The sequence below is a fragment of the Rana temporaria genome, chromosome 1 (assembly GCF_905171775.1).
Source record: "Rana temporaria chromosome 1, aRanTem1.1, whole genome shotgun sequence".
NCBI lineage: Eukaryota > Metazoa > Chordata > Amphibia > Anura > Ranidae > Rana > Rana temporaria.
The window spans coordinates 399,629,001-399,642,551 of NC_053489.1; the positions used below are offsets into that span (position 1 = coordinate 399,629,001).

Genomic DNA, 13,551 nt, shown 5'->3' on the forward strand with positions numbered 1-13,551 from the left:
TCGGCGTAAGTCTTTGTGAATCCGGGCCAATGTGTTTAGTATCACTTTAAGCAACCTGCTGCAACATTTATAGACAACATATATTTAAAAAAAATTATAAATTAACAAAAAACTATGTATAACATTATTCCACAATTAATATTTTTGAAAATAAAAATGTGTCAGACTGGCTACTATTTGCCCAAGGTAAAGTTTGAATCTTTATGAACAGAGCATTTATAAATGGTCTGTAGAACCTAACTATCCTGCTTTAGTATCTAGATAATACAGGAGAACACACCGTGTGCAAAAAAAACACCAATTTATTTTTTATTTACAACCAAAATAATTAGGGCAAACACGGCTCTAAGTATTATCATTCATTCCATTAGTAAATTTTGCGTAAAAAAATTATAATCTACCAACGTGTAAAGCATACTTGGGCAAATGCAGAGTTTCTTGAGGAGCCAGATAACTTCACTTTAGTAATCCCATAAAGACTTTTTTCACTTATTAATTAAACTGTAAAAAATACTGTTTTCAGAGCTAGGACCCAAATAATTATACATGGGCAATTTACAGGAACACTGGATCAGTAAAAGTACATAATTACAACAGCATGTTAATAATATCTGTCTTCACGACATGATGGAAGGGATAACTTTCCTGTATGCATAAATTCAACAATTCAGAAATACACTTGTACAGTTCGTTTTCACAGGCTATTAAAGCCAGATACATTCAATAGCCACAGATTTTTTCCAGATATTAAAACTGTGTTTGCATTGAAATTACAACTTCAAGATTCTTTGAAGACATACAGCTGTTAAATCCGAATGTGGAAGGTGCTTTTGAAAGAAAAAAAAAAAAAAGGAGGAAAAATTAATAGCAAATACTGCAATGTGAGAAAAATATTTTACACAATATTCGCCATCAGTATTATAGTACAGGATTTTGCAGCTCTCTTGTTAGCCATGTATTAACCTCATGTGGAGTAAGGCTACTTTCACACTGAAGCGCTGCTAAAACAGCGCTAAAGCGTCGGTCGTATTGTGCTTTAGGTGCGTTTTAGCAGCGCTTTCGCAGCGCTAGCGAGCATTTTCTTTTAGGTCATGTGACAAAGGGACCTTAACAAAAACAAAAAAAGACCCGCTTTTAAGGCGATTCGAAAGCGCTGCCCATTCATTTCAATGGGCAGGGGTGTTTTGAAAGCGCTATTTATAGCGCTCCTAAGCTGCTCCAAAGATGCTGCTTGCAGAACATTTCCTAACGTCCCGCAAGCACACCGCCCGCGATTGAAAGCACACATTGAAGTGAATGGGAGGCAGTTTTCAGGCGCTCTACAGGCACTATCTCTAGCACTAAAACGTCTGAAAACTGCCTCAGTGTGAAAGGAGTCTAAGTAATTTCATAGACTTTTTTTTTTTGAGCACAGTGGCTGGGACAGAGCTGTTGCAGTTCTGTCCAGCAGCTACAGTATCCAGCAGTAGATCAAGGGTTAACCACTGCGATGGTATAATGACACTGCAGCTTCCCATTTCAGAGCACTGAGATTCTACCAGGTGGTTAAAGGGGTTGTAAAGGTTCGTCTTTTATTTTCTAAATGGGTTCCTTTAAGCTAGTGCATTGTTGGTTCACTTACCTTTTCCTTCGATTTCCCTTCTAAATGTTTTTTTTCTTTGTTTTGAATTTCTTTGTTTGAATTTCTCACTTCCTGTTTCTCCTCAGTAAGCATGCCCCTATCATCCGAGCGGTGGAAAGTCAGCCAGAACAGCTTACTGAACACCTTACTGAGGAGGAACAGGAAGTGAGAAATTCAGACAAAGAAAACAAAGAAAAAAGTAATTTAGAGGGAAAATCAAAGGAAAGGGGGGGGGGGGGTGTTATGGCACACATATGCAGAGGATCGATGCCTGGAGAGTGGGCCCTGCCATCCGTGGGTATTTGCATTTGCTGGGAGCTCTGTTATGCAGCTTCCCATTTCAGAGCACTGAGATTCTACCAGGTGGTTAAAGGGGTTGTAAAGGTTCGTCTTTTATTTTCTAAATGGGTTCCTTTAAGCTAGTAAAATAAAAACAACCCTATTCAGTTTGTTTTGCATCTTTGTCCAATTGGCAAAACAGGAAGTGAGAGGAAGTCTGCCCAATGTGAGGGAATCAATAGTTATCACCACCATAGCCCCCAACTGTCCCTGATTTCGGGGGACTGTCCCTGATTTGGAACAAAGTCCATCTGTCCGTCTTTCCTTCTAATTTTTCCCTCATTTTGGTCTAATCTATATAGTTGAATATAAAATACACTATTTATCTATCAAAAAGTGTTTCCCAGTGCTAAACCTTTCACCCAATTTCTAAATTGCTGCATTTCAAAAGTCAGTATAAAGGAAGAGTAGTGTTAAAAAAAAGCACTTGTGGGTTTATCTGTTCATTTTTTAAAACATAATTCTCCTTTAACCTCCCTGGCGGTATGATTCTTTCAGAAAAAAGGTGCTGAAAGCGGTACCATTATTTGCAAGGAAATTTGGTGTTTTATATTGTAGGCCTGTAATTTTTATAAATAACTCACTTAAATCTGTCCAAACAAGATTCTAATAGGCATCCCGGGTATGACATTTTTTTAAAAACAAAATTATAAATTATAATATAATAAATAATTATAAATAATTATAACAAATAATAATACAATTCTAATAAAAAATATTCAATAATGTAATCAAATCAAAATCACTGAAATTTGCTCAGTTGCAGAATTGTCACTGTCATTATTATTTTTTTTATGACAAATTTACCCACAATTCTGCAAGTGATTATAATTTATTATCGCTGTTTTCTAGCTGATCTAAAACTATTTTTGACATAAATGGACACTTTTGGTTGCTATGGACAATCTACAGTTTTTAGGCAGAAATGACATTTTTTTTTTTTATAAAAGTACATGTAGGGCAGACCACTAGGGACAAGGGGTGTGTGTTTTTTTTACATACAGTACTGTAATCTATAAGATTACAGTATACTGTATGTAAAGTGTTTGTTTACTTTTTTGAATTTGGCGCCGTTCTCCGTCCCCGTGCATCGTAACATCGCAGGGAACGGAGATCGGCGGCACAGGAGGCCGCTGTGTGAATCGAGCGAGGTCCCGCTCGCTCACACAGCGCGGTGGCATCGCTGGATCCAGGGACAAGGTAAGTAAACCAAGCCTGTGGATCTAGCGAGGCAAGCCCGAGTCTGACTCGGGGTTACCGCTCGCAGCATGAAAATCTAACCCCGAGTCAGACTCGGGAATACCGCCAGGCAGGTTAAGGGGGCATGGTAGGGGGTGTGTTCTATGCCTACATACATTTGCTAATAGGTGACCCTCATTCCCATCTCACAAAGTTGGGGGGTATGGTCACAAACATGTCTATACTTATCTGCTCTGGGAGTTAATGGCTCCCGATGCCCGAGCAAAGCCTGATCTGGAAGTGAGGGGAGAGAAGAGCTGCAGACATGCACAGTGCTGGATTGAATGAGGGCATAGGTAAGTAAAAGGGGGGATGAGGAGGATGCTGATGCCTAAACATTTTTTACTTTAATGCAAGGAATGCATTAAGGGTAACAAATGTTTAGGTTTTAGAACCACTTTAATTACTTGTTTTCCTGTGTCTTAAAGCAGTCTTGATTATAATGAGTGCCAAGTGTCTTGTGTTACCTGAGAAAGTCCGGAGCTCTAATGATCATGTGTTGGAAATCTTCCAGGGACAGCTTTCCATCGTTGTCTACATCAGCTTCGTCTATTACCTTATCACATACCAGACACACTTCTTCTGGTGTAAGCTCATTTCGAGTGAGCTTGTTCAGTGTCTTTTCTAAATCTGATTTACATATGTAGTCGTCATTATTGAAATCTGAAAAAAATTGAGAAAAGATACTTTAATCGCCAGTAAAATGATTTAAGGAGAAGTATGAGAATTCAGTTTTTTGCCGATTAATACTTAGGTGGATGCAACATCGGCGCCTCTTCACTGAGAACGGAGCCATTGAACACCTCCGACGGCTTGGTTCTCACTGCTCCCCGAGCAGAGAGCTGCTGCCTGTCAATCAGCAGCTCTCCTACTCTGCTCCTCCACACTCCTTGGAGCGCTGAGCTGTGGAGGGGCAGGGAATGGCCGTCTCTCTCAGCGTCTCGCTGAGAGGCTGAGACTGCCATCAGTCCAGGCACCTGGCGGATCCAGGCTTCCAGAGTCGGGATGACGCAGTGCCTGGACTGATCTTGGTGACGTCAGCAGAGAGACTTCAGACCACTCTCTGCTGAAAACGTGTCACAGGAGTGCAAATTGAATTGCTATCCTGTGACCCATAGAAGAAGCCCAACCGAATGAGCTCAGGCTGGACTGAATTGACGCTGAATTATCTCTTATATAACAAATATATCTTTCCAGCGGATAAGAGATAATTCAGCTTCACTTTGTATTGGAAGTTACTCAGGCCAAGTGTACCAGGCATACCACCAGTCCACGTCCATATACATATAGCCTAGAGAATGTACATCTTTTTATATTTCAATTAGGGCTGTGCAAATTAACTTTTAATTAATCGATTAATCTTTAATTTTTTTGATCGATCAAAATCTTTTTGATCGATCAAAATTGTTTTGATTGGTACTCACCTCTCCGCCGGCTTCTGGGCCTTCAGGGAGTTCTGTCGGAGATCCAGTAACGTCATGGACGCTGGTGGGGCTTGCCGTGTCCATCTGAAGGGCTCCTTTGCCTTCATATCTGCATGCCGGCGGGACCTCACTATCTGCCCCATGCAAGGGCTGTTACACTTCCCTCTATCACTTCCCTCTATCAACCTTCCCTCTATCTAACTTCTACAACCATCCACTGGGAGTTGTGATAGTTCCCTTCATGGGACATCTACATGCCGACTGACTGATGTTAACCTCTCCTCATCTGGATTCAGCAGTGGTATCGTTGTACACATTTTTATACCAGTATCATACTTAGCTACATGTTTTTATGACTGCTTTTGGTACCGTTTGGTATTACTTGCACCATTTTTACAGTTGATGTAGCTACATCGATTTTATCTCCAGTGCAATATTTATTTGGTTACCAACTTGAAGACTATAAAAGTTTTAATGCAATTCCCATCGAGCGCTGCCTTTGTGTGTTTTTTGTATCCTGCTATCCATTTTTCCAGTGGTTGGTAGCTGCACTGGGAATCAGCCTGCAAGGAGATCAGCTAAAAGTAGTTGGATCTGTATGTGCGTTATAATTAATCGAAATTAGTCGATTAATCGATTAAAAAAACAAAACGATTAATCGAACAGAAAAATTTTGATCAGTAACATCCCTAATTTCAATACATCTGTTGTGGCCATATTTTGATCTTGATGAAAACAGCCAAAGTTAAGAAGATGAATTATCTCTTAACATACACAGACATATCTTTCCAGTAATAGCTGTCCAACTTTCCAGCAATAAATCTCCTCCTAACTGCTGTTACCTGTGGTTCTTGTTCTGTTGCTTGCAACTGTATATGCAACTCGTTAAAAGCAGAAAAATACAAACAGCCCGCACAGAGCATGCAAATAGTCCTGCAGCAGCGCTGCAAACTCCTGGTTTGAGAAAAATAATAATCAAAAGGCTGTGTGTGATGACTCGATCAGATGTAGTTAGGTATGTGCTCCAATCACCAAAAAAAGGAATTCACCACGTGGGGGGATATAGGGTCCCCTTCGGGGGAAACACTCACCAGATGGTTTCTTTAAACTCGCATTTCCATATCCATATAAATCACCTCACGTATCACTTTCAGATGTTTGGAAACTGTATACCTCTCTCCTATCTTGATCACCGTTATTGCATTTACTTCCAGGATGTATTGCTCGCAAATGTATGAGGAAATGAAAAAAACCATATGGTGCAATATCGTTTTTGAAATTTTAATAATACCCCAAAAACAAATATACAATGGTCCCCTCATAAAAACGTGCGTACCAAAAAATGCATAGAATCAGGCACATAAAGGTTTCTTTAGCATTGCTCACTGTTAGGTGTAGACCCCTGAAGACCGCTCTATAGGCTTTCCTGTGGCTGTTACTTCCTGGTTTCTCCTACAGTGGAACGCATGTGTCACTTCCGGTCGGATGCTGGATAGCAGCGCTCTGACGTTTCGTCCGTTCGGACTTTTTCCAAGAGCGTGCTATTCCTCTGCATCCGCCGGAGTTATGAAGTGTGGTGATCCACGCCCACCTGTGACGATACTATAGATGGGGAGGTCCCTCCATCCATGTATCACTCAATCCTCACTCCGAGCGTCGCGCTAAGCCGCGCCCCCCGGAGGGGAGGAGATCACTGGGTCATGTTGTGTTGTACTCCGCTCACTGACATACACTGTTGTCTTCATAGATGAGTTTACATCCGTGCACGGTCATCTATGTACTATTCATTTCATATTCAGGTTCTGTGTCTCTGAAAATTATAATATATGTGTATGGCTCGATGGACTAAAGCATTACTTCTTGCACAAAAGAACACTTATTATAGCCCGTGCATTGTGCCACAATAGGTTCAATATATCCTTTGTGTCACAACTCAATGTGCTGCAATATTCATAGATCTATATATGAGTAGCTGACTGGCTTGTTCATAGACAATTGCTCTTGCATTCTCTGCAGAGCATATGTCAATTTAGAAAAAACAAAGTATGTGTAAACTGAATGTTGAGCTAAAATAAACTAAAATAGACCTAGGGCACTATGTGTATAAATTAAATACATAATATTTGTATACATCTCACTTGTGTAAAACCACCCAAACTACACAGCTATGTATAACTAAAAATTACATTCATATTAAAATATAATATAAAATATATACATATAAATATATATATATAAAAAAATTATATATAAAAAAACGTATATATAAAAAAATTCATATAAAACTCCTAATGTAAAATTATATGAAATTGATACAGAACAAATCTAAAAAACAGATTTTGTAGAAAAAAATGGAAATAAAAATATATTCCCATATGATCACAGAGATTATTGTATGCATTGTGCAGAACTATGTTTATAGAGATTAAAAAGGATTTGTTTCTACAAATATCTACAAGAACCACATCTTGACCCTAATTTCATAGGATGATGGGGGAAGAAGAAACCTATTGTCATATATATTTGGAATCATTTCACCATGTCTTATTTCCCATTATATTATAATGAGTTAGGTTTAATTAACCCCCCTGGGGCCATTTCTAGCAAATGATTGAACACCAGCCCCTGTGCAATTGTGGTCATATTTCATTATTTGTTAGATGGGTCTGGATAATCTTCGCTCTCATCCTTTCTTAACGGTATTTGTATTGCATAACCCCTTTGTTGTTTTGATCCTGTCCCTTGAGTTGGCATTTTGGCCCTGGTTCTGATGGTCGATATTAGGTGTCACTGATGAAACAGTTGATGTCGAGTTCCACATTGAGTCCTTTAGGCACCAAGACATCAGTCAGGAATATCCAATGAGTTTCTCTTTTGGACAACTCCCGTACTCTGTGGGAGCCCCTCCAATGTGCTTCCACTTGTTCTATGCCCCAGAATTCCAGTCCCGATGGGTCTTGATTATGTTTGATTTTGAAATGGAGGGATACATTATGATCCACATTGCCCAGATAGATGTTCTTTATGTGTTCCCCTATCCGAATTTTTAATTTCCTTTTTGTGCGACCAATGTAGAGTAAACCGCATGGGCATCTTAATGCATATACAACATGAGTGCTGTTGCAGGTAATGAAATGTTTTATTTCAAAATCTTGCTGGTTCGACGGTGATGTGAAATGATCTAAATTCCTCTGTAATTTCCTCACCTCTTTGCAAGGTTTGCATTTTCTGCACGAGAAAAAACCATTCTTATTCCAAAAGCTTTGAGGTTTTTCCGGAAGATCTAAGATTTTTTTCACTATAGTGTCAGCATATGAAGATGCCTTTCGATAAATAAATTGGGGTTTCTGTGGGATTATAGGTCCTATTTTCTTGTCTAGCGACAGTATGTGCCAATGCTTCGAAAAAATAGATTCCACCTCTTTATATTGACTGTGGAATTGGGAAATAAATCCCCATTCATTGGGATTAGGCACTTGAACTTCCTGTGTATTCCCATCATTCTTTACTTCTAGACATTTATTTCTCGGTATCATTCCCACCTCTTCCACAATTGTATCTAAAAACTGAGGATTGTATCCTTTAGCTTTAAATCTTTCCGTGAGGATTCTTGATTGGTTGAGGAAGTTGGTGGTTTCTGAGCAGTTACGTCTGACCCGCATTATCTGTCCCTTTGGAATGTTTTTTAACCATCTTGGGTGGTGGCCACTGGTTGTTGGCAGGTAACTGTTTCTGTCTGTTTGTTTAAAATAGACCTTAGTTTCCAATTTATTGTTTTTCCGATAAATAGTTACATCTAAAAAATTTATTGTGTCATGATGCCATTCTGATGTGAGCCTGATGTTGTTATTATTATCATTTAAAATATTTAAAAACATGTTTAAAGATTCTTCTGTTCCCGCCCAAATAAAAAACAGGTCGTCGATAAAACGTTTATAAAAAATTAACTCAGCTTTTCTTTCTTTAAAAATGGATTTATCTTCCCACTCGGCCATGAACAAATTCGCAATACTCGGGGCGAACTTAGCTCCCATTGCGACACCGCGTTTTTGAGTATAAAATTTGTTCCCAAACCAAAAATAATTATGTGCTAAACAGAAATTTAATGCGTGGCCTATAAACACCTTTTGATTATGTGGAAGATCATCCCTTTGACTTAAAGCCCAATTAAGGGCTAAAGTGGCATCATCATGTTGGATTATGGAATAAAGTGAGGACACATCTGCTGTTACTAGTAGCACTTGCTGATTCTCAATTAAAGTGACGTTGTGCAAACAATTTAGAAAATCTTTTGTATCTTTCAAATATGATCTTGTTGATTTCACACTCTTCTGTAAAAATTTATCAAGGTATTGGCCCATTCTGGACGATATAGAGTCTATGCTGTTCACAATTGGACGGGCTGGTGGATTGACCGGGTCTTTATGTATCTTAGGCAGGGTGTAGATCGTCGGTATTTTGCTACTCGCTGGTAATAAGTACATTTTTTCTTTCGTTGACAATACTCCTGTAGATGAGCCGATTCGTATTAATATTTCCAATTGGTCTCTATATGCTTGTGTTGGATCATGTTCTAACAAACCATATGTATTTTGGTCTGATAGCATGTCCTCAATCTGATTTTGATAGTACTCTTTGGATAATATCACGACTCCTCCTCCCTTATCAGCAGATCTCACTACTATATCTTTCCTTTTTTCTAACAGTTTAATACCTTCATTTATATGTTGAGCACTCACATTCTTTTTGGGCTTCAATTGATTCAGATCTCGCAGAACTAGTCCTTTAAACACCTCAATTTGATGGTTAGGATTGTTCGGTGGGTTAAACAGAGACTTGTTTTTTAAACCACTATTAATCACTCCTTGATGGTTATTAATGGGTACTGTCTGTGTGTTTAAGCCCACAAAATATTTTTTTATGTTTAATTTCCTAATGTATTTATGTACATCTATGTACACGTCAAACTTATTTATCGGTTTTTTCTTACCACATTTGAGCCCCATATTCAAAATATTTAACTCTTTGTGCGTCAATTCCACTTTGCTCAAATTGAAGATCCCATTTTCTAGTGTTGACGACTTCTTTTCCTGGATCCTCCTTCCTGCTCTGCATCCTCTTGCGTTGGGTTTCTTGATTGGGGGTGCTGGGTTTGTTCTCTGGTCCAATAGGTTTGTGGTTGTTGTGGTCTCCATTCTTGTTCTCTGTATTGTTGTGGTGGGTATTGTTGAGGCCTCCCCCTGGGGTGTGGATAACCTCTCCCTCTCCTCTGTGACCCTCCTCCCCTCCCTAAAAAAGGACGTGGTGGGGGCGCATCATTATTCTGTTGCGTATTTAGAGGTTGATAATAATTGTAAATAGGGGTTGGATAAGGTATTGGTTGTTGATTGTGGTTTGATCCCCTACCCCTTGTCCCTCTGGATTTTCCCCTGCCCCTTCTTATAGGTGTGGAGAATGTTGCTGGGGAATCAATCACTATTTCTTCTTCACTCATGTTATCATGTCTTCTTTCTGGTTGTGATTGTGTGGTGTCACCCACATTGATCACTGTTTCATCGTCCGCCGGTTTATTGATTAAGTTCAATTTATCTGGTAAAGTTGATTGCCATGCATATAAATTGTTGGTGGTATAATCATTCATGTCTCTGTGATATTTCTTAATCTTCTTTTTTTGTGTGTCCTTATCTACTTTTTCCAATCTTTTATTGGTTCTAGTATTAAAATCAATAATGGGTTGAGTATCCTTAATTGGATCTAATTGTGCCTGTAATTCATTAATTTTGTTCTCTAACATTTTCATTTTACGTTTTTTCCTTACTAGTATGAGATCCTGAAGCTTAGCGGATACTCCATTAAAAAAATCAAACCATTCTCGAATGGAATTGGCATCATCCAATCCATCTTGGGGGGTAATTTCCCATCTCAGACTTCTGATGGTGATTTTATCCTTCACATATTGTTCCAGGGTGCATATGTCCCACCAGGTTCTCACTTGTCTCTCTAATGTGTTACCTAGTGCTGACATTGCCCCATTATAATTTACCTGACTGACGGTTGGTCCACTAGCTGTAAATAGAGTGTTCATATCTATGTTTCTATTGCTTAAAAATTTGAGGGCATCCATAGCTGCTGGGTAAATGGATAAAACAACGTATATAAAATAGTACTAAATGGTGGCCCTCTAATAATAGTACAACCCTGCGCTTTAGGAATAGACAACAAAGTCTAGGCAATAAAATTCTAACACGATTAAACACAATAAATAGAAATAAAATAAAAGCAGCTGCTTAAAATTAAATGTCACTTGTTAAAAGCAGAAAAATACAAACAGCCCGCACAGAGCATGCAAATAGTCCTGCAGCAGCGCTGCAAACTCCTGGTTTGAGAAAAATAATAATCAAAAGGCTGTGTGTGATGACTCGATCAGATGTAGTTAGGTATGTGCTCCAATCACCAAAAAAAGGAATTCACCACGTGGGGGGATATAGGGTCCCCTTCGGGGGAAACACTCACCAGATGGTTTCTTTAAACTCGCATTTCCATATCCATATAAATCACCTCACGTATCACTTTCAGATGTTTGGAAACTGTATACCTCTCTCCTATCTTGATCACCGTTATTGCATTTACTTCCAGGATGTATTGCTCGCAAATGTATGAGGAAATGAAAAAAACCATATGGTGCAATATCGTTTTTGAAATTTTAATAATACCCCAAAAACAAATATACAATGGTCCCCTCATAAAAACGTGCGTACCAAAAAATGCATAGAATCAGGCACATAAAGGTTTCTTTAGCATTGCTCACTGTTAGGTGTAGACCCCTGAAGACCGCTCTATAGGCTTTCCTGTGGCTGTTACTTCCTGGTTTCTCCTACAGTGGAACGCATGTGTCACTTCCGGTCGGATGCTGGATAGCAGCGCTCTGACGTTTCGTCCGTTCGGACTTTTTCCAAGAGCGTGCTATTCCTCTGCATCCGCCGGAGTTATGAAGTATGGATATGGAAATGCGAGTTTAAAGAAACCATCTGGTGAGTGTTTCCCCCGAAGGGGACCCTATATCCCCCCACGTGGTGAATTCCTTTTTTTGGTGATTGGAGCACATACCTAACTACATCTGATCGAGTCATCACACACAGCCTTTTGATTATTATTTTTCTCAAACCAGGAGTTTGCAGCGCTGCTGCAGGACTATTTGCATGCTCTGTGCGGGCTGTTTGTATTTTTCTGCTTTTAACAAGTGACATTTAATTTTAAGCAGCTGCTTTTATTTTATTTCTATTTATTGTGTTTAATCGTGTTAGAATTTTATTGCCTAGACTTTGTTGTCTATTCCTAAAGCGCAGGGTTGTACTATTATTAGAGGGCCACCATTTAGTACTATTTTATATACGTTGTTTTATCCATTTACCCAGCAGCTATGGATGCCCTCAAATTTTTAAGCAATAGAAACATAGATATGAACACTCTATTTACAGCTAGTGGACCAACCGTCAGTCAGGTAAATTATAATGGGGCAATGTCAGCACTAGGTAACACATTAGAGAGACAAGTGAGAACCTGGTGGGACATATGCACCCTGGAACAATATGTGAAGGATAAAATCACCATCAGAAGTCTGAGATGGGAAATTACCCCCCAAGATGGATTGGATGATGCCAATTCCATTCGAGAATGGTTTGATTTTTTTAATGGAGTATCCGCTAAGCTTCAGGATCTCATACTAGTAAGGAAAAAACGTAAAATGAAAATGTTAGAGAACAAAATTAATGAATTACAGGCACAATTAGATCCAATTAAGGATACTCAACCCATTATTGATTTTAATACTAGAACCAATAAAAGATTGGAAAAAGTAGATAAGGACACACAAAAAAAGAAGATTAAGAAATATCACAGAGACATGAATGATTATACCACCAACAATTTATATGCATGGCAATCAACTTTACCAGATAAATTGAACTTAATCAATAAACCGGCGGACGATGAAACAGTGATCAATGTGGGTGACACCACACAATCACAACCAGAAAGAAGACATGATAACATGAGTGAAGAAGAAATAGTGATTGATTCCCCAGCAACATTCTCCACACCTATAAGAAGGGGCAGGGGAAAATCCAGAGGGACAAGGGGTAGGGGATCAAACCACAATCAACAACCAATACCTTATCCAACCCCTATTTACAATTATTATCAACCTCTAAATACGCAACAGAATAATGATGCGCCCCCACCACGTCCTTTTTTAGGGAGGGGAGGAGGGTCACAGAGGAGAGGGAGAGGTTATCCACACCCCAGGGGGAGGCCTCAACAATACCCACCACAACAATACAGAGAACAAGAATGGAGACCACAACAACCACAAACCTATTGGACCAGAGAACAAACCCAGCACCCCCAATCAAGAAACCCAACGCAAGAGGATGCAGAGCAGGAAGGAGGATCCAGGAAAAGAAGTCGTCAACACTAGAAAATGGGATCTTCAATTTGAGCAAAGTGGAATTGACGCACAAAGAGTTAAATATTTTGAATATGGGGCTCAAATGTGGTAAGAAAAAACCGATAAATAAGTTTGACGTGTACATAGATGTACATAAATACATTAGGAAATTAAACATAAAAAAATATTTTGTGGGCTTAAACACACAGACAGTACCCATTAATAACCATCAAGGAGTGATTAATAGTGGTTTAAAAAACAAGTCTCTGTTTAACCCACCGAACAATCCTAACCATCAAATTGAGGTGTTTAAAGGACTAGTTCTGCGAGATCTGAATCAATTGAAGCCCAAAAAGAATGTGAGTGCTCAACATATAAATGAAGGTATTAAACTGTTAGAAAAAAGGAAAGATATAGTAGTGAGATCTGCTGATAAGGGAGGAGGAGTCGTGATATTATCCAAAGAGTACTATCAAAATCAG

The 13,551-nt window shown here is 39.0% G+C and overlaps 1 protein-coding gene across 1 annotated transcript in view; it reads right to left on the reverse strand.

Annotated features, from left to right (window-relative positions):
- Positions 1-282: 282 nt before the first annotated feature.
- The window catches only part of LOC120913265 (calcium and integrin-binding family member 3-like), a 36,264-nt gene continuing 22,995 nt past the window's right edge, over positions 283-13,551 (reverse strand). Inside the window, exons 4-5 of the mRNA XM_040323097.1 lie at positions 3,667-3,862; positions 283-827 (exon numbers count right to left, since the gene is read on the reverse strand). Of these exons, the coding sequence (XP_040179031.1) occupies positions 806-827; positions 3,667-3,862 (218 nt within the window). The 3' untranslated portion in view covers positions 283-805. The remainder of the gene's footprint in view (positions 828-3,666; positions 3,863-13,551) is intronic.